Raw genomic sequence first — 22,139 nt, forward strand, 5'->3', positions numbered from 1 at the left:
GTGTGTATATGGTTAGAAGATGGCTGTGTGTCATGTGACCTTGTTATTCGTACACACTGTGACTATACAAATCACAACATGTAAATAGGAAAATGTTGGCGTTATTTTGTCTCTTATTGGGAGCAGTATGCTAGCTGGAGCCATTAACCTCCAGTCTTTGTGCTAAGCTAGGCTAGCGGTGGGTGCGTCAGACAGAGTTACGGCACGCACGGAGATGAGAAGGGTGTGTGTGGACTTATCTAACTCTGGGGGATACGGTGAATAAGCTAAAGTCCCAAAAAGTCGGCGTGTTCTTTTAAAACAACAATGTGAACAGCTATACAAAAATCTAATTTGAGAATTAAATCGGAATTGAGCACTAAGGCTCGGAGTGTGAACGTAGCCTATTTTACAAAAAGAGCACACTGTATCCCACAATGCAATGCCCTTAGGGTGTGTTCCAAGTCACACCAGGAAGATTGTAATTACAAGCTGAATGCACATGTATGTCACCACAAAGTCGTAATTATGAGTGGGAAACGCTGGAGTTTGAAAACATATGTGACCCTGGATCACGTCACCAGTCAAAAGTCGCACGGGTATATCTGTGGCAATAGCCAACAATCCATTGTAAGGGTCAAAATTATTCATTTTTCTTTTATGCCTAAAATCATTAGGATATTAAGTAAAGATCATGTTCCATGAAGATATTTTGTACATTTTCTACCGTAAATATATAAAACATGCATTTTTGTGAGTGAATGCTGCACAATCGTGAACATTAATGAACAACTTTAAAAGCAATTTTCTCAAAGTTTAGATTTTTTTGCACCCTCAGATTCCAGATGTTCAAATAGTCGTATATCAGCCAAATATTGTCCTATCCTAACAAACCATACATCAATGGAAAGCTTATTTATTCAACTTCCATATGATCAATACATCTTAAAAAAATGACCCATTTGACTGGTTTTGTGGTCCAGGGTCACATATCGGACGCAATTGATGAAGCATCTGTATTAATGATTAAATTATTATTATTATTTTGCATATACTGCTGTCATATTGAGTCATGTGACATCAAGGCTGCTTCAAAAACTACTACTTTAAAAGTACATGCAATGCAATACACGAATATTCCTTTCAAAACACATGCACACTCTTGCGCAAATGGCTTGAGGACAAAAACTTCACAGTCCGTAAATCTCAAATGGTTCAATCTTTTATGGCACCTGGCAGCTGATGAAGTTTAAAGTGAAAGTCATTTGAATGAGAACGTTTAGGTTTAGTCACTCTGTAACTAACTTACTTGGTGAAAGAACTGTAGGTTGTTTATGGTATCTAAATAATGTAGCAAATCATGCCCAATCAAACAAACTTTCACAGTGCATTATTTTGTAGTAAACTCTGTGAACATGAAGACTACATGAAAACATGAATGTGGTTGGACAGGTATTTTGTGTTACACAGGTACGACGGCATTGGCGTTCACCTGTGTGTGTGTTTGAGGCTGCGGGGGTGTCGGGGTGGAGCGCTTCATCGAGTTTGACGGAGACAGATTTGTGCTGCTGCCCAGAGGACTCTTGGAAAGCGCCGGCACGGGCCGCAGGGTCTCCATCATGAGGAACGGACTGGAGGGAAGAACAGGAACGGATCCCGGGAGAGCGCCTGGAATCTTCTTACGTTTGGATGGAGGGATGAGAGATGTAGGGAGGGTGGACGGCATAGGCTCCTTCTCTCTGGCTGCATAAACCAGGTGCATCACCTGCAATGAGCAAATAATGTGAATATATAAAGCAAATAATGTGAGCTTTTATCCTATAGTTGACACAATGAGCATTGGGATTTTTCTTTCTGATTTTTTTCAACAAGTGTCCAGTTTCCCAATAATATCCACAAATACTTACTCTATAAAGCAAATAATGTGAGCTCTTTTCCTATAGATGTTATTCACAGCAGCGCCATCTTTGATTTGATTTTTAATGGGAATGAAAGCGAGGCTGTGAGGGACAGACATGCATCTCTTCAATGGGATGTACTGTTGTTTTATGTGTTTTTGGATTGTTCTGCTCATGAAACACTGGAAAAATATCTTTCCAAGAAATTTCAGTTGACGAAAAACTTCCGACAATATAAGCTGTGGAAAATTGTAAGTAATCTAGGAGCTTTATACAGCAGATGCCATTGGAAACAAAGCAAGACTATCCCTCACAGCCTCACTTTAATTCATACCTGTCATGGCGCTGCTCTGAATAAGGTCTATAGTTGACACAATGAACATTGGAATTTCTATTTCTGATTTTCTATTTCTGAAGTGTCCTGTTTCCTCTAGTTACAGAGAATAATGACACAAATACTTACTCTATAATCTATTTTGAGATATATATTGCACAATGAGCAGTGAGAGTAATGTAAAACATTAGAGTGACTCAAGACACATGATTTGAGGAATCATTCACGAAAACTGCAGGATGATGTGCACGATGAAGTATTATTTAGTGTTAGAGGTTTGAGCACATCATTAACCCAAAGAACTAATAATAAAAGCACATACGGTGGTATTTTGTTTGATGCATCATGTGACTCACCACTGAAAACTCATCTTTATCTAAGTTCCCATCTTTGTCAATGTCACTGAGATCCCAAATCTACAAAACAAAGAGATAAAAAGTTGAAAAAACATTCACTGATATACTAAAGATCAAGACAACATTAAAAAGTACATCAAATCCTAACATTTTTATATTCTAAAAAAGTCTGAATTGTTCATTTTTGGAGCAAACAATATCAGACCTTTTATTTATTTTATTTTTATTTTTTTATTTTTACTTTTATTACTTTTCTTTTCTTTTTTGTTTTCTTTTAACACTATGGACCGGGATTCTGTGTCCTTAATAAAGATTGAATGAATGAATGAATGAATGAATATTATACTTTTTATTTATGTATATATACACACTACCGTTCAAATGTCAGTAAGTTAAAGTTTTACTCCAGCCTTCAATGTCACATGATCCTTCAGAAATCATTATAATATGATGATTTGCTGCTCAAGAAACATTTATGATTATTATCAATGTTGAAAACAGTTTTTGCTGCGTCATATTTTTTTTTTTCAGGATTATTTTTCAGAAGTTCAAAAGAAAATAATTTATTTTAAATCTTTTGTAACATTTTAAATATATTTATTGTCACTTTTGATCAATTTAATGAATAAAATAATGTTTCTTTAAAAAAAAAATTAATAACAGTGACCCCAAACTTTTTTACCCTTACTGTATGTTTTTAAAATAAAAAGTACACTATTTTTCTAAACTAGATATTTTGATGTTTATGTGCCTGATTTCACTTGAATCCAATTCTAGATTAAAACCTTAAATGCTGTTTATAAAACTAAACCAACAAAAAAGATAAAACAATGGCCTTAATATCAGTAAAAATGAATAGGTTATTGATCTAAAATGTCTATAACAGTGCAGGCCTATTACAAAGTAATGCAGACATTCACCTTTCCGAGCACATCGAGAGGCAGGTTTGAGTTCATGAGGATCGGTTTCACTTTATCACCTGACAGCATCCCACCAATTGGACACAGACTCTCAAATATCCCATCATACTTTGCTTTATCTTCCGGCTGGTGAAGCCAAACACAAATGGAAAAGAGACAATGAAGTATGGTGAGAGAATCTGAGACCGCATAAATGAGTTTTCAATCACAAATGTAATTTTAATCCAGTAATTCTGTACCTTCACTATCCAGTTGGAATCAGAAACAGAGGATGTGATGTTGAGGGACGGGCTGCCGGTGTCTCTCTGCAAAACACACATTTACACACATCATGTATTGACTTAGCAGATGCTTTTATCCAGAACGACTTACAGATCAGCATGCAAACACATTAACGGTCAACATCAGAAACCATATTCAACTGGCTGAAGATATTTTAAGGATGTGACGCATTCCACAAAGCAAATGTTCACCACATCTTTCATATTACACATGATAATCAGATAAAATCTACAGATAAACAGGTATCCAAAGTGACAATACTCACAAATTTAGGGATGGGTGTGTTCTGGCTTAGACTGTTTAGACTGACATCACTTCCTCCTTGAGCAGAAGCCACCAGCCTCAGGGCAGTAAAGAAACCCTTAATAGAGACTGCAGTTAAACTCAAAACACCACAAATCCACTGCATTCACACAGATAGCTTTATCTTCAACTAATAATTAAAGGGTTAGTTCACCCAAAAATAAAAACTCTGTCAGTTATTACTCTCCCTCATGTTGTTCCAACCCCGTCAGACTTTTGTTCATCTTCAGAACACTAATTAAGATATTTCGGATTAAATCTGAGAGCTGTCTCACTCCTCTATAGGCTTCTCTGTTAGTGAAACTTGCCGGCCCAGAAAGTTAGTAAAGACAATGTTTAAAATAGTCCAAGTGACTACAGTGGCTCAACCTTCAGTTTATCAAGCGACGAGATTACTTTTAATGCGCAAAAAACAACAAAAATAACGACTATAATCAACTATTGATTTTCTTCTGTGTTTCTCTGAGTGAGTTCACGTAGTGTAACAGCGCAGCGCTTTTGGGTTGTACGTCAGAACTAGTGGTCAAGTCAAGTCAAGTCAAGTTTATTTATATAGCGCTTTTCACAACATAGGTTGTATCAAAGCAGATTCACAGTATTAAATTAAAACAATACATCAATGTTTGTTTCTAGTGGAAAACGTCCACGTTTGGTAATGCTGATCAATAGTATCGTTGATTGATTAATTAAATTAATATCCCCAAATATCCCCAACTGGTACTACTGGTCGACGATATATTGGCCGATATTTGGCACTTTTAAAATATCGGCATTGGCCGATAAGTTTTTCTGATTGGCTGATGTGTTGGAAGCGGGACTTTTATTTTGACGGGTGGCGCTGAGAACACCAGTGCCTGAGAAGAGACCGCGCTCACTCACATTCTCCGGCTTCATTAGTTTACGATCTCTGTCAGTCATATCTAATACTTTGTTAGACAGAACTGGTAAACAAAGAAAGTAAATGGTATGCGAAAAAGTAAAGTGTTGCTTTTATATTATTTGTTACAGAAAATGCAAACAATCAGGCTAAAATACTTTCTCATTTACTGTCAACATTCAGCAAATGCGCATCTACATCATTTAAAAAATCTCTGAATATATAATAAACATTTAATTTCACAAACCTTGCAGATTTAAAGGACAAGTTCGGTATTTTACACTTAAAGCCCCGTTTACAGATCGTTTCTGATGAAATAGAACGGTTAAGATTAAATTTTGGACAAATGCTGCTGTCCCGAGAATTTTAGGTTTCTTTCGCTTTCCCCCCACCAGTAGACTGGGTGTATAGGTGCACTGGAACACTCCTTCCTAAAACACATTAAACTTTCGTTTACAAAGACGTGAAACTCACCGAGTGGTCAGGGGTGTCCACTGATATGCTCACACAAAAATCCCTGCAAAATATGCTTTCCAACAGGTTTTATCGTAGTTTTTGTCTCCTCCATTGACTTGCATTGGATGTGCTGTGAGGTACGGTATTACTCCGCGCCGGAAACTGAAATGGGGTTCAGGGGTTGTTTTCTTCTTCTTCTTCTTGTTTTATTTTTTTTTTTACGGCGGATCGCAAACTGAAATGCCAGTGGTTTGCTTGCAAAGGTGCATTATCGCCACCAACTGGGCTGGAGTGTCTATTATTCAAGCTCTCAACGGGAGAATGTACGGGTGTGAGACGTTTGGAAAAATAGGTCCACAGTTTTACAACGAATGGTAAAACACCTGTTGGAAAGCATATTTTGCAGCGATTTTTGTGTGAGCATATCAGTGGACACCCCTGACCACTCAGTGAGTTTCATGTCTTTGTAAACGAAAGTTTAATGTGTTTTAGGAAGGACTGTTCCAGTGCACCTATACAACCAGTCTACAGGTGGGGGGGAAAGCGAAAGAAACCTAAAATTCTCGGGACAGCAGCATTTGTCCAAATTTTAATCTTAACCGTTCTATTTCATCAGAAACGATCTGTAAACAGGGCTTTAAGTGTAAAATACCGAACTTACCCTTTAATGGAATCCAGCTGTGATATCTTGTGAAGTGTGCATTTGTAGCCTGATAAGCGTGTGACTGCGAGTGACGGTCGGTCCGTGCGAAGAGAGTGAATGCGAACAGAAGATCAGCTTCACAGGAGACGAGATCGAAAAACTTTAAATGCTTCATTTTAAAATATGCTGTGCTATATGCAGTCGTCTGTGTCATATTCATATCGTTTCACTGTGTGCCGTATGTAATATTAGCGTTACCTTGTCTTTATTTGAAAAAATAGGATTACCAGTGCGCACGAAATTACCAGATTACTGAGTGCCCTGTTACAGTGTTTACTTCATTTTTATTCACATATTCATATATTTTTAAACAATTACTTTATTTGTGAAAAATACTGCAATAGGATTGCAGATTCAAGAAGTTGCCATCTAAAGCATGTTTATTTTAAAGATTTGTTTTCTAATTTATTTTAAATGTATAAAATATTGATTAAAATAAATATAAAGTATATAATAAAAATATCGGCTTCCATCGGCCATCAAAAAAACAATATCGGTCGACCACTAGTCAGAACGTAGGCTCACTATTGGCCGACGTTCTGACGTCATGTGTCATTATCTTCTAGTCATCGATTAGCATATTCTGTCATGATAATCTATAAATCATGTTCTGGGGGCGGGGTTTATGTAAATTTTAGGGTTGGTGATGTCACTAACCCGTGAAGAAGCTTGTGTAGTCTCTACCAGCCGTTTGTTGCAGTCCTTAAAAAGCGATTTCTTTAAAAGCAAATCTCTCCCTTTGCTTTGAACTTTGAGCGTTGTAACTTTGCAGATGTTGTTTATGCTCAAACAGCAACATTACACACTAACTAAAGCTAGAAAAGTGAAATCATATTCAACCACCCCTTTAATTGTACAGCCTTGTGATTTATTCATCCAGAATTTCCCATATTCCATGGCATTCGTGTTGAACAGTAAATTCTGTTTTTATGACTGGATTCTGTGTTTCGGCCCTACTTAGGCTACACATTGTATTTTTATAGCCAGAAATCTGGCTCACTGAGGCTAATAAATGAGGACATTTAACTTGCATACACATTTAACTTTCAATCTATTAAACTGCATCAACAGGATTTAAGGGTGTGTTCACACTTGGCATGTTTGGTTTGATTAAAACGAACCCTGGTGCGATTGCTCTGTTAGTGCGCTTCATTTGAATAAGACAAAGACCAAACAAACTGAAGAGACGAGTCTCGATCCGCTTCAAACTAACTCTGGTGCGGCTCGACTGATATATGAACACAACACGGACCAAAGACATGTAAACGAACCAAAAACAGGAAGATGAGACCCTAAAAAGGACAGAATGCTCAAGCACACCTGTTTTTCTCATCATAGTCGTGATGTTGCTCATCACAGTTCAGTTCAGGCATCAGAGCCGCGTCTCCTCACAGCAGATCTTGGTGTGTGTGACGGAGGGATTCCTGACGCTGTTTTGACTCCTTTACACATTTATAAGCTCTTCACGAGTTCTCAGCTGGTCAGAATACCATCATATGTAGCGACACACACACAACGAGAGCATTTAGCCCAGAACACAGCATCGTTTTAGATGTTCGGTACGTTTCTAAGCGAAATATACATATAATAAAAACAGACCAATCAGGTTGTGAACTATTGTGACTTCAGGTTCTGTATCTTTAGGTTCGGTGTTAAAATGCCAATGTGAACGATAAGCGGACCAGGACTAAATGTTTTGGGTTTTTTTCCGGACCAAACCGAACTACAAGTGACTCCAAACGAATGAAGAGCTGATATGAAATTATATAAATATGCCTATTCTGACATGAATCAATAGTATTTACCTTTTTATCCAAGTAACCTTTTCTCTCAGGGTCTGACAGATCCCAGATCTGCAAAGAAAGGCAAAGACACACAGTCATTTCCAACCAATAGTTCCAGCGCTGCATCTCAAGGCTTCCAGATGTTCAGAGATGTGATTGTTTTCTCTCACCTGACCCAGTGTGCTGTCCGAAAGACCCGACTTCTTCAAGAACTGAGCGGCATCTGCAGCGCCCACTTTCCCAGTGTTCCCTGGATCCACCTAAAACACAACAGGCCATCAGTGTCAGCCAATATATTCACATTATACGGATTACCGACGTTGGGAGCACATAATATCAGGGGCTTTATTGATTACATTTCAAAAAGCATTTGTAATTTCCGGAAATTTCTATACCGGTTCCCCCCTTCAGGAAGTAAAAGTTGAATTTACCTGTCTGTATAAGCTCTCATATGTAGGGTTTCCACTTGATAGCTGCAGAAATATGAAATGGAAAATTAATAATAGGAAAAGAACAGTAAAATTATAAGTATAAGGGTAACACTTTACAATAAGGTTTCTTTATTAACTAACAATGAAAGTACTTCTAAAGCCGTTATTACTCTTAGTTAATGTTAATTTCCAATGTTTAATTAAAATCAAAAGTTGTATATTATTTAATGGACTTGAGCTAACATGAACTAACAATGAACAGCTTAATAAATACCGTATGTGATAAATGTTTTGCTAATTAGTTAATGCATTAACTAACGTTAAATAATGAGAAAAGTGTTGGTAAAGTGTTACTAATATAATGAACTTGTGTGATCAGCATAAAGCTTGTCAAAAACATGTTTGGGCCGTAGAAAAAGAAGGAAAAGTGTATTTGTATACCATTGAGTACTAACATATATATATATATATATAGTGCCATTATTTTCATTAAAAAAATCAGCACATTTCCCCTCATCCTAATGTTTAACTATTGCTTTTGTTTGCAATTGTTATTATTCATGTTAATATTGTCAATAGATTACAGTCATATGATTTTTCCAGTAAATATCTGGATGTATAAATTATATATGATTAATGGAAGGGGCACTGATGACGTCACATAATGAAAACCGGTTTCTCTCTTTAAAGAAACTGTAAACAACCGGACTGCTGACTGACATAACACATAAGACTTATGTTTCTGAACAAAATGCTGAACAATTCACTCAATGTCACTGACAGTAATCATATAAACTGAGCAGTTTCGTATCAGTTTCGTGGGTGTTACAGCTGTCAAGACATAAAGCAAGTCACAAAGTTGCAAAACAGCGTCCTTGAAAGCGCAAATCGGTCAGTAATCAATTCCTGGACGTCGATAAAATATATTACTAGACAAAATTTAAAAGAATAAATAAGAAATATTTGCTAACAACAATCGATTACCGCGCGCGTTTCGCATGAGAAACCCAGCGCTCATGTGTTTATACTTAAACTAGACGTAACAGCCTTTTATACAACCAGAGAACATCAGTTATAAAAAAAATTCTGCAAATTAATTTTATATTTTGCTTCTAATCAACTTTTAAAGTCATTACCTGACTGAGTGGAGTGAGCGCCGCCATATTTCCTGATTCACGAGCACGCGCACAGGCGGAGTCTCTCGTGAGCGCGTACAGACAATGTCAAATCGTGGAAAAAAAAGTTACTAATTGATTAAATATCATATAATTGATATTACAATGGTGGTCATTTCACTAAATTATAGTAACTTTGAATAAATTATGTTATTTTGAAAAAAAACAAAAAACGTGTGTGTCAAATCTCAGAATGTGGACGAATTTCAACACAGGTAAAAAATAAATAAAATAAATAATGTAAAGAAGCAACAGAACAGAAAATATATTTGAAAATAATTCATGTAGTTTTAAACTATATGTAAAACCATGTTATGGAATGTGTTTCACAGCTTAAGTTTAGTTTAGTTGGGAAAAAAGTACAGTTTAGTACATGTATCAGAAGTCCTTTACTTAAAAAATACTGTTATTTATTTTAAGGTGTCTTTGTTACACTGTAATTATACATTTAAGTACTGAGTAATATTAAGTAACTATATACTTACTATAGGGTTAGGATTAGGGTTTGGTTGGGTTATTCTCATGTAATTATGCATCGTTTATAGTTATTACTATAGTAACTGCAAGTTACAATGAGAGTGTAAAATAAAGTGTTACCAGAAATACTTACATCCAACCAGTTCACTTCACAGTACTCTGCTGTAAAATGTCTCCATCTTGTGAATCAGTGATGGAAATGCAAGACATCTGGGGAAAAAAATGATTTAAGAAGTCTACCCATAATGCAAGCATCTACCATGTATTAGTCTATTACTGCTTATTTTACCAGATTGTGTGCAGTTCAAATGATAAAAAGGGTTTGAATAATGTTTCGAGACATCTGTGAAATAGATATCAACCACATGTGCTGCTTCAAATCTTTTTAGTTGGTTTGAAACAGGAAAACGATCTCGTAAAGCTAAACAGGGATGTAGTTTGAGATTTTTAAGTGCAATTCATATTATGAACCACAAAAATTTAGAGTAAAGCCTCAGATAATCAACATTCTAGAACTGATGAATTCACAAAAAGCCATATGTGTGTTAGTGTAAGCATGGACAAATGTTAAGATATCCTCGTCTTTCGGTGTGAATAACCATTCGTAAACTATATCAAAAGTTCTGTACTATGAAACCATGATGTGCTCAAACTCTCAAAATATTACAACTGCATTTACAATAAAGTTATTTATTAAAACTTTGGCATTAATTACAACTCTCAACATGTAAAAAGGTGGTTTAATGTCACTAAACAGGATTTTCAGCACTAATCCAATCTGAACATCACAGTGTGTAGACAACTAGTTTATTTTAACGTGGCCTTGAAATCGCTGCAAACATTACCACATCCCTTATTGAAGCTCCTTTATTTTCAAGTAACAAAAGACTTTATTAAAAAAAAAAAAACTAAAAAAAACAAGAGAAAGAGAGATTTACATCAGCTACAAACTGGACATCACAAATCTTACTGCCGCTGAAAATCTGGAAGGTAAAACGAGCTCAAACTGCAAGACATTTCTGTTGTAATAAATAGAGCTGGAAAATAAAAGGAATTTAACTGAATATCTTGTTTAGGAGATTAATAACAACCACAGCACATCATAACAGAAAAACAAAAATCATCAGTGCCAAAGGAACATTATGCCATTGTGAATTTCTTTTGCACTACAGTACAAACATTCATTGGTCCTTATTCATGAAATACAAGCAAAAGAAAATTTCTGTGTAAATTGTTTGCATTGTTTTTTACAATTTACACAAAAATGATTTTGTTCTGCTCATGTTTCAGAAACGAGGTCCATTTTTTTGTAACCCAGCCTGTGATCTGATTCATCTCTTATTGATAATAGGGCAAAAAAAATAAAAAATTCAACATCCTCTTCTACTCGTTTCATTGCACTTTGTACTCTAATGTGGAGAAACAACTGTGTAACATGTAATTATTCATGTAAACTTCATTCCTTCAAAACCAACCGAATTGAACCGCCACCAACACAGTCTCGTTAACTAATATTATTGGGCATCGATTTTGCAAACATGAAAGGCACAATAAACTGATCATAGATCAGTACTTGAAGATGTTACACATATCAGACTCCTGGTACCATAGAAGAAAAGACAATTCGTATAAAAAAAAAAAAAAAAAAAAAAAAAGTTTAATTGGCTCATTAATGGTTGCAAATTAAATGTATGGGCGGAGAACTTCCAGACGCCCTTTTGACCCTGTGTGACATCATCAGTTCTGTCTCTAAGAGTGTCATGTTTAGAATGAATGCACTGCAGTCGTTTCCCTGGAAACCGCGGAATGTGGACGATAAACACTTCCTGCTTTACAGTTCATCTTTGGGAAGCGCATCCTCGCCTCCCTCCTCCTCCGGAGGCTCGTCCGTCTCGTCGTCCTCCTCTTCCTCCTCCTCTCCTTCATCATCCTCGCCCTCATCTGCTTCTGTGCTCTGCTCCTTGTTCTTCTCCTCCTCCTCTTTGCGTTTCTTCTCGTCCTGTTCCTCCTTCATTTTCTTCTCGGGACCCTGTGGCACAACAGACAATTTGTCAAAATGTATTTTTTTTATTGCTTATTTAAAGGAAAACGCCGACTTTTTGGGACTTTATCTTATTCACCGTATCCCCCAGAGTTAGATAAGTCCACACACACCCTTCTCATCTCCGTGCGTGCCATAACTCTGTCTGACGCACACACCGCTAGCCTAGCTTAGCACAAAGACTGGAGGTAAACGGCTCCAGCTAGCATACTGCTCCCAATAAGTGACAAAATAACACTAACATTTTCCTATTTACATGTTGTGATTTGTATAGTCACAGTGTATACAAATAACAAGGTCACATGACACACAGCCATCTTCTAACCCGTATACACACTGGGAACTATATTCTCAGAAGGCGAAGCACTGCTACTTGGGCGGAGTGATTTACTCCAACTCTGAGCGAACTCTCTGCTCCTCACCGCGGGGCTTCTCAGGCGCTGCGAGTAAATCACTCCACAGAAGTAGCAGTGCTTCGCCTTCTGAGAATATAGTTCCCAGTATGTATACGGTTAGAAGATGGCTGTGTGTCATGTGACCTTGTTATTTGTACATGCTGTGACTATACACATCACAACATGTAAATAGGAAAATGTTGGCGTTATTTTGTCACTTATTGGGAGCAGTATGCTAGCTGGAGCCGTTTACCTCCAGTCTTTGTGCTAAGCTAGGCTAGCGGTGTGTGCGTCAGACAGAGTTACGGCACGCACGGAGATGAGAAGGGGATGTGTGGACTTATCTAACTCTGGGGTATACGGTGAATAAGATAAAGTCACAAAACGTTGGCGTGTTCCTTTAAGATGTTCACTAGTTTAGCAACATGCTAAAATTGCGATACACTCAATCTGTTTGTATTTCAAATCAAATACCGATGAAGATAAAGGTAGCGCTTATTTAGACAGTGATGCAGCTCACTAGGTTTGGAAGAGATAATTAGTTTTTCTAAATCTTCATGCCTTCACTGATAGCCTTGTGTGCTGTATGACAATCCAGGGCCTTTATACAGTGGTTGTGTGTGTGTGTGTATATACGCATCTTGTACCTTTGTAGCACCCCATGTTTCAGTTCCGAAATCCTCTGCTTCCTTCACATCATCGCCGATGAAGAAGTTGTCGAAAATAGTGCCAGACTTCACCTGGAGTGACAAAACAGAAACAAAACATGATTAACAAGTGCACTGGACACACACAGTTCTTATTCCTCAATTAACCAACAGTAATAATAGTGTAATATCTTTTAAATCAGTTGTAATTGCTGCCTAACACAACACAATAGCCGCGTTTGTGTCCGCTTCACTGATTACGTGTGTGTGTTGTGAAAAGTGCAATACAAATAAACTTGAATTGAATTGAACTGAATTTGAGGGAGGATGAACAGCGCCTCCTAGTGGTTCAATGTGCAAACACTGCGTTAAAGCAATACTTCAACAGGTGTACACCAAGCCATCCAAGGTGTATATGACTTTCTTCTTTCAGCCAAACACAATCAGAGTTATATCAAAAAAATAACCGAGTATGTGTGTATGGCTATACCGGAAGCCAATGATGTCAGTGAAGTTATAAATATAGATAATTTTCTTACAAAATACGCATGGCTTCGCTTCAGAAGGCCTTTATTAACCCACTGGAGCCGTATAGATTACTTTTATGATGGATGGATGCGCTTTTTTGGAGTTCGGGCACTATTCAATGCCATTACAAAGCTGGGAAGATCCAGGATAATCTTGTTTTTTTAAATATAACCCAGATTGTGTTTGGCTGAAAGAAGAAAGGCATGTGCATATCGGATGGCGAGTAAATTATGGGATAATTAAAATTTTTGGGTGAACTATTCCTTTAAGTGTGATGAAGAACTACACAAACATATTTACACACTTGCTATTGTCTTTCGTTTTTTAAAGTTTTTGTAAATTTTGTTGTGGTTTTGTCATTTTATTATAATTCATTTATTTATATTTCAAATTTAGTTTTAGTCATTTTAGTACTTCAAGTTAAACTAAACAGAAATGAGAAATGTTTCCCTAGTATTTTGTTTTTCAGTTAATGATTATTTTACTTCAAGTAACAAAAATGTTTATGGTTTTAGTTTTTGTTAACTATTTTAACCCTACTATTGAGTAATTCCTCTGAAATGGCTTAAAGGTGTGAGATGAACCATACTTTAGTGATAGTAGCAAAATAGACTATAAAATGTTTAATTCAAGATTTAAAATTCAGTGATAATCTAGTTAAACACTAGTTTTTCTAATTAAAAATCAGTAAATATCTAATAAAAATAAACATAATCAATACAATATTCACAATTTGCCTTTTAAAAAAAATCACTGTGAATATATAGTGAATATTCAGTAAATAACGTATGAAGTGAATCCATGTATTCCTTAATGTACGCCTTTCTGAAGTTTTATTTTTAGGTGTTGATGTCCTTAAGAATATATATTTGCGGTATAAGTACCAAAAACCATCTCAGTATATTTTTACAGCTCCTTTCTCAGGAGCTCTGCCAAGAACCTGTCTACTTAATATTCATGAGCCTCTCTTCTGATTGGCCTGTTGTTTTCTGAGTGACCCATCATTGGTGGGGGTGATGACTGAAGGCGGTGACTAGGCCTGTCGCGATAGTCGATAAGTCAATTAATCGCACGATAAAAAAAAAATGAGCTCGATAATTTTTCCGGCCGCGATAATTCCATTTGCATGCTTGTTTGTTTTCCTCGTCTCTCTCTCTCTACCAAAGAGACTGGATGACCACTCTCGGTTCTTTAGCGTATAGGAGGAGTGAACTCTCTTTGTCAGTTGCATGGTCTTTGTGTGGGGAGGCGGCGCCGCGGCGCTTGTCAGTCACATGGTCTTTGTGTGGGAAAGCGCCGGCGGGACTGTGTGCGGCGACTGCCGGGATAGAGAGAAGACGCAAGTTGTGAGTTGCGACAGCGAGCCCGATCACATGAAAATGCGTATCTATACCACGAATGTTATTTCTCGTCCCATTTATACGCCAAAAATAGTTTTTGCATGCATATGATACGCTCTTTATGGCGTGTAATACGCACGCACTCCTCACCCCTAATCCTAACCAAGTATTTTCAGTGCGTAGCATACACACGGAATAAAGTGCGTCTCCGTCTTCCCGACAGTAAATTACACAATCACTTGACAAAGTAACCGGAGGACAGTGCAAAATGGTGTGATATGGCTTGTTGAGGCTTTTTTTAATTTGTTTACAAAGGTCCTAACTGTCAGTATTTTGCCTGTTATGGAATGTATCACTATTTATGCCTAATGTCTAAAGCCTAATGTTTAATATTTTTTGAAGTGCAATTTTGTTTACATCCATTTTATTTATTAACAGACATTTATTTTGTTAACAGACACTAAGATTCCATTGCTTTTATTGTTTTTGGTTGTTTTGTTCATTTTTTTGGATATTTAAAATGTTTTCCGTTTTCAATGTTTAATATTCTTTAGAAATAAAAGTTTATAGATCGTTGAAAAGGTGTACCTGCATTATTATGCCATTATAATTATATTAAATGAAAATATTTCTTGGACAATTTATCGTCCAGCAAAATTTGTTATCGTGACAGGCCTAGCGGTGACTGAGTGGTTCTGACATCACACTTATACAGAAGTCACAACGGCTCTACTTTATGCAGGCTGTGTGCATTTGTCTGTGGATTGACTGTTTTGAAACTTATATTGTAGTTTCATCGCTCCTAGACCTCTGTTATCATGAAAAAAACCAGGAACTTTCAGTTTTGACAATATGGGACCTTTAAACAGTATTTTTTTTTAAATGTTATAATGAGGTGCACTTGTAATGTTAAAGGAGAACTCCGGTCAATTTTAACATTGAGCTCATTTTTTTGTACATTTGGAGTGCTGTCAATACAGAGAACAACTACAAAAAACGGTGTTGCCTACACCGAGTTATTCTATTTTTAAAATTTGCACCCTGTTGACTTCAATAGGGCAAGTAGTAAGCCTGCTTTTTAGCCTCTTAACATCCTTTAAGTGTCATTACAAGTGCACAGAAAATGTGAGTGATTCCTTCCGAGTGAACACGGGTGGATCTGACTGCAGTAGATGTTAGAGATATTAATAAAAACGAAGTTAATTCAGCCAGCGCTCATACCTTTGTTTACATCCTGTTTTCGGTGGAAGGCCATAGTAATCGATTGTCGAGTTCACGCGCATAGGTTTAGTTACCAATGATCACGCGCGTGAACTCGACAATCGATTACTATTGCGTTCCACCGAAAACAGGATGTAAACAAAGGTATGAGCGCTGGCTGAATTAACTTCGTTTTTATTAATATCTCTAACATCTACTGCAGTCAGATCCACCCGTGTTCACTCGGAAGGAATCACTCACATTTTCTGTGCACTTGTAATGACACTTAAAGGATGTTAAGAGGCTAAAAAGCAGGCTTACTACTTGCCCTATTGAAGTCAACAGGGTGCAAATTTTAAAAATAGAATAACTCGGTGTAGGCAACACCGTTTTTTGTAGTTGTTCTCTGTATTGACAGCACTCCAAATGTACAAAAAAATGAGCTCAATGTTAAAATTGACCGGAGTTCTCCTTTAATTGGATACAGCAAAAGCTTTCATAATTAAGAAAATAATGGCCATTTTATGGAAACACCAAGGCACTCTCTAACCTGCCAGAGATCCAGCCCGAGGACTCCAACGTTGTCGAATTTGTAGATCTGGGAATCAGGAGTGTATTCAGGGTTGTCGATTTCGGGATGCACCCAGACGCCCTTGTAGTTCGGGTTGTCGATCTGTTTGGGTTTCCACTCACCCTGCACCGTATCAAAATGATAAAGTAAGACCAGAGGCCTAAAACACTGAGGAAGAAGCAACAGTTTACGGAGCAGAAATGTCTAGAAGGAAAATCTGAACCTTGTACTCCGGGTTTGGGATTACGGCAGGTTCCCACTCTCCATCCATGTCCTCATCCCAGTCCTCTGGCTTCTTAGCATCAGGATCAGGAATATTCTCAGGCTTATCCCAGTCCTGACAACATCAGACAGCAGAGTTCATGAAACTGACCAGGCTATGTGTGTCATTGGGGATGTGAGTCAGGATTCAAACCTCAGGTTTGGTGTCGGTCTCGTCGTCGATCTTGGCACGATCGTCCCAGTCCTCGGGTTTCTTGGCTTCAGGGTCCTTGATCGTCTTCGCGGGTAGAAAGTCCCAGTCCTCCTCCAGGGAGCCGGACTCCACCTTCTCATTGTCGATCTTCACCTCGTACGTCTGATCCGAATTCAGGATCAATGTGTACAAGTGAGTCAATTCATCATCCTGGAGAGAAAGATAAGAGTTAGTTTAGTCAGATTTTACAGATACTCTCAATCATCCCAGCATGCATTTATCACTATTCTTTAAATATTCTCACAGATGGTGTGAATTTCCGTTTTTTTTTAGGCTATTTTCGAAGCAGCTTCACATTAATAAACAGGAAACGAAAGTGTTAATGTTATAAAATTCATCAAATGTGAAACAAGCTCAAAGTCAAATACAAGTAGCTCTACAGAAGATAATAGTGTCATTATTCTGCTTAATTTAGTTCAAATTTAGTTCTCATCTGATGTCAGATAAGCGTGGGCGATCTTGGCAAAATTTCATATCACGATCTTATAACAAACAATCACGATCCACGACCTGAATCGTGATCTTCCCAATTTTGAGATGTACTCATAAGAATATCCAGACTGGAACAAACCTATGGACTTTATCTATTTGCACACTTTCAAACACAGTATTGCATTAAACAATCAAGTTACCAAAATAGTAATTAAACCCTGAGTTAAACTTAAACACTGCATAGTCTTCACTTTATGAATTCAATATGCATTGATTCTTCTTATTAAAACTACTAGTTATTCAGTCAAGAGCAGTGAGTGATTTTGTCTTTGTCTTTTGTTTAACATTATTGAGACTTTAAGACCGAATGCACGGATCTAATATAATTACACGCATCTGATTTCTTTCCCAACTGTTTTTTCCATTTAACACACACCTGACTGACTTTATGTAAATACTCGCCAAGGAAAGACATTTTCACATATTTCTGTGTATATTTGAGCGTTTAGACGATAGGAATGATCTTGATTATCACGTTTTCATAATCATTGGAAGCCAAAATTGATTAATTTAATTTAATAATCTATAATTTGATTAATCGCACAGCCCTCCTGCTGTTAAATTGTTTTTCAAAAGCCATCGAGTAGGCAGTCATTGCTGTATTTTAACATTATTACGTGGACATAAAAGATCACGATCTCTAGTACAATTCACTTGGAAAGCTGATTGTGTATGTCTTCGAGATTGATCATGATATAAAATCGGCAGATCGCCCTCCCCTAGTGTCAGTGCATTAAACAGATATCGATACTGAATAGTAATTGTCTTTTAAACCCATGACTATTCTGGATTTAATATCACTCACTCACCTTGCATTTGATCTCTTTCTTGATGAGGTGGTTCTTGCCTTTGTAGTTGAAGATGACGTGAACCTTCTTGGTGCTGTAGCCGCAGATATCAGGCCCTGTTGACAAGAAAATATAAATCAATTACCAAACCAAAGACTATATATTTTCACAGACACATCCCAGTAAGCAATAGCCATCATTTCACCATCTAGGTTAACTTTAGACCCGATATAGTATGGCTATGAGTAACACTTCAAGCCAAAATAACCATGTCGCTTTTGCTAAAATAACTTGTGAGATGTGTGATATTCCATCATGTCAGCAAAGTAAACCATGATTACAAGGTGTTTGGTTTCATTTCTTCACTCATTTCATTTCTTTATCTAATTGATGACTAGTCTATTCTCGGGCGATGGTTTACACGTCTATTACATTTTCACTGACAGCCTAAATTTGGACTTGTTTTATCCTAAACATCAAGGCTGTGTTTGGACGGCTATTAGACGTCTTGCAAAATTGCAAGCTGGGATGAATCCATTTACAGAGACGTTAACTTGGTCGACGTACCGAACATGACGTAATACTGGGAGTCTCCGTGCATGTCAGCCTGGTTGAGATCGGCTGGGAAGACTTTGACGTATCCACCTCCGCAGTCGATCTTCTGCTCGTGTTTGACGGTAAACTGGATCACCAGAGATTTGTCCTCATTGCTGAAGGGATCGAAGCGGGCTGAGGTGGCGTAGAAACGGGCATCCTGACTGGTCTGCAGCCCTGTTGGTGGACGCAGAGAAGCAAATCATCATTCGTTTCATTGCTGAACCAAAGTGGCCGTTTTTAGGGATGAGCGAATCATATGCAAGCACTTACCCTTGTCTTTCTCAGCATCTCCGTAGAAGTTTCCAGCGGTCAGTTTAAACTGCCCGTAGTCAGACTTGTGCTCTGAGTTCACCCATCGACTCTTCCAGGCATCTGAGAATTCAGAGAATAAAAGTTAGAAGAAGCACAATAAAAACACACACCAAGGAACGCAACTGTGACCAATAATGAGTTTGATTTCCATTCCAAAAAGGCGATTTCATGCATTTACATCTCATCCTCAACTAACTTACCAACCCATATTGTACAAGAAGGCATTTTTTCTACCTCTTTATCTATGAACTTGAAGAGGAAATGAGAGGAATTTATGCGGGTGGCAAATTCCACATGCATTAATGAATATTTCAGGAAGTTTGTGGAATAATAAAGTTGGCAAGAAACTTCCTGTTCTTGCAAACTCCTTAGATAGACAAAAACAGTTTGCATGTACAAGTTTTGCTTTTATTTTGCATTGGCAATGCCTAATATACTGGCATAAAATTTGTTTAAAAGGAACTTTTAAATACCAAGTTATCTTGGTAAATAAACAACACAATTCGACAAGGCCTTGGATGATGACGACCTAGTAAATGCAATGTACATAATTTGATGTTTTCTATTCCTGTCCAGCTGCATGGGCCGAATGGGTGTGGCCTTCTCATTCAAGAGAGCTTTTTATTGGACAAATATTTGGACACGCCCCTGGGTGCAAGATGAGTCATCAGAACCTTTGGTCTTGCAAAAATGTGTACATCTGCTAACTGTTAATTTTGTACAATCAAATAAAATACAAGCAATCTACAGTATATGATAACTACAGTTTCATTGTAATATATAAACTGTATATTTTAACCGAAAAAACTATTTTATTTTCTTAAAAGAACAACCCATCTACTATAATGCACTTCTTCAGTACTACAACATACATTGTGAGAAAGAAAGAAAGAAAGAAAGAAAGAAAGAAAGAAAGAAAGAAAGAAAGAAAGAAAGAAAGAAAGAAAGAAAGAAAGAAAGAAAGAAAGAAAGAAAGAAAGAAAGAAAGAACTTTTAAATGGTTTCATTTTCGCTCTGGCAAACGATGCATAAACCAATACTGCTAATAAGTAATTGATTCACTTTTCTAGCAAAACAAAAGTATAATTAAACATCCCATTGTATTATTTTTTTCATTCAACAACACATTTTAATGTCACTCATTAATGTTGTGACCTACAAATCAACCATGACACGTTAATGATTCACTTACCCCCATCCAGAAACTGCTCTTTAAAGAACACCTCTGCATTGGCCGCCAATGCCAATAATGCAGCAGAAACAAACTGGAATAAAGTAATTATTTGCATTTTTGATAATTTGTGGAATTAAGCCCGCACACTCCCTCTCTCCCTCTCGTGCTCGCGCTCTGCTGCTCTCGGGGTTTATCCGTGTCTCGGGAGAAGCGCGTGGCTGCACAGATGTCTGTCGCTCATTGGTCCACAGCGGACGCTCTCGACCAATCACAAGAGACCACGAAGTGCTTGTCTCGCCTTCACACCGGATATTGAATCCGCCTCTTTTGCTGTTCTCCGATCAGCTGTTACAGTTACACACTGACGTGCGGTCTCGTCGTATGATTGGACAGTACTGACTCAGGATCAGTTTCTATGACAACACTTCTGTGTGGAAATCTCACCCAACCGGCCAAGACGAGTACGCGGAAACCGGTGCCTAAACAAACACTGCGATATGTTTTCCTCTAAGTACAGCCTTCTCTTCTCTGCATTATCTGTAGACTTTGATATGATGAAACTGTAAAAGACAATACACTGCGTATTGTGTTTTAAGCCCTTCAGAAACGTATGCTTTATCTACAATGACAAAGCCAAACAATTACTTCAAAACTGAAAAAAAAAAAATATATATTTTTAAAATATTAATTTTTTTAGATAAATTAGGTCAACCCAAGATATTTCTAAAACGTAATAGGTCTGTATGAAACATTAGAAGCCTTTAAATAGGCCTGAAGATAGATACTATACACTCCATATGTTTGTCAGGGTTAATTTGCCATTGTGTTTGATATTATCAAAGTTTCAAGGCCTCAATCCAAATAGGATCAGGATCATGTGGATCACAAAGCTACAAATCTAGATTGTATGTCTACAATGAATGTTGACTGAATCTTCATATCAGGGTATTGGGAGTTTTAACTGAATTATCCAGTCATTCCTTCAGCAATAGGACTGTATACATCAGATGAAATAAACTCTTCACGAATAGATTTTATTAGGAATACGAGGAAGTGTAAGTGGCGTTGTAAGTGCATTTACACACGTTCATGTATTAATAAACATTTATAATAGTAGTTTATGGCACATTTAAGCCTCAGGCCATATTCACTTTCATTGTATGCAAAAGAACATTGTGGACATTCTGCTAAACTAAACACCTCCATTTGTGTTCCACAGACACAGGAATCCATATGTGATTTTGAGCGACATGAGGGTAAGTAAATTATTATTTGAACTAGACCTTTAAAATTAATTATTACCTTTTGAATAAACTTGATTGTGGCAGCATCAGTCTCACATTTCTCTGAAGAAATCTATGCAAACTGTCACAAAATTATCTTGCATAGCACAAGAGGTTGTGGGCATTATTAGCCCACAGAATTGTCTAAATACTAACTGTATTGCTGTGGAGGGATCATTACCGCAGTGCACTTTCATCTGACACACTTCACACTTTCCTTACAAAGGCACTTTATCTTTGTAAGCACCATATTATCAGGCACTTTCAGTCGCAGAATAAATTAATCATGTCAAATACACCTGCCAATACTTGTTATAAGTA

General features: G+C 37.2%; 3 protein-coding genes across 4 annotated transcripts in view; 1 reads left to right on the forward strand and 2 right to left on the reverse strand.

Annotated features, from left to right (window-relative positions):
* Positions 1-9,533, reverse strand: part of eps15l1b (epidermal growth factor receptor pathway substrate 15-like 1b) — a 71,666-nt gene extending 62,133 nt beyond the window's left edge. For both annotated transcript variants that reach the window (XM_079876887.1, XM_079876886.1), the window contains exons 1-9: positions 9,460-9,533; positions 8,324-8,365; positions 8,063-8,152; positions 7,914-7,961; positions 4,035-4,130; positions 3,727-3,792; positions 3,488-3,613; positions 2,568-2,627; positions 1,472-1,744 (exon numbers count right to left, since the gene is read on the reverse strand). In XM_079876887.1, the coding sequence (XP_079733013.1) occupies positions 1,472-1,744; positions 2,568-2,627; positions 3,488-3,613; positions 3,727-3,792; positions 4,035-4,130; positions 7,914-7,961; positions 8,063-8,152; positions 8,324-8,365; positions 9,460-9,486 (828 nt within the window). In that variant the 5' untranslated portion in view covers positions 9,487-9,533. The remainder of the gene's footprint in view (positions 1-1,471; positions 1,745-2,567; positions 2,628-3,487; positions 3,614-3,726; positions 3,793-4,034; positions 4,131-7,913; positions 7,962-8,062; positions 8,153-8,323; positions 8,366-9,459) is intronic.
* The window catches only part of atcayb (ATCAY kinesin light chain interacting caytaxin b), a 146,206-nt gene continuing 129,541 nt past the window's right edge, over positions 5,475-22,139 (forward strand). Inside the window, exon 1 of the mRNA XM_079876898.1 lies at positions 5,475-5,854. The gene's annotated coding sequence lies outside the window, so the exon portion shown is untranslated. The remainder of the gene's footprint in view (positions 5,855-22,139) is intronic.
* On the reverse strand, positions 11,612-20,782 carry calr3b (calreticulin 3b). Its single transcript, XM_079876891.1, has 9 exons — positions 20,554-20,782; positions 19,320-19,421; positions 19,020-19,223; positions 18,474-18,568; positions 17,113-17,322; positions 16,921-17,034; positions 16,677-16,820; positions 13,059-13,151; positions 11,612-12,004 (listed from the first exon to the last, which is right to left on the reverse strand). The coding sequence occupies exons 1-9, from the start codon at positions 20,648-20,650 to the stop codon at positions 11,807-11,809; spliced, it is 1,257 nt and encodes a 418-aa protein (XP_079733017.1). The 5' UTR covers positions 20,651-20,782; the 3' UTR covers positions 11,612-11,806.

The sequence above is a fragment of the Squalius cephalus genome (assembly GCF_949319135.1).
Source record: "Squalius cephalus genome assembly, chromosome: 7".
NCBI lineage: Eukaryota > Metazoa > Chordata > Actinopteri > Cypriniformes > Leuciscidae > Squalius > Squalius cephalus.

What these genes read in the sequence shown, in the direction of transcription:
- calr3b (XM_079876891.1), bottom strand. Translation starts at nt 20,650, where the DNA reads ATGCAAATAATTACTTTATTCCAGTTTGTTTCTGCTGCATTATTGGCA. An exon ending in CCAGTATTACGTCATGTTCG is followed by an intron (nt 18,569 to 19,019) that starts GTACGTCGACCA and finishes TCTTGTCAACAG; the next exon opens with GGCCTGATATCTGCGGCTAC. An exon ending in AGACCGACACCAAACCTGAG is followed by an intron (nt 17,035 to 17,112) that starts GTTTGAATCCTG and finishes TGATGTTGTCAG; the next exon opens with GACTGGGATAAGCCTGAGAA.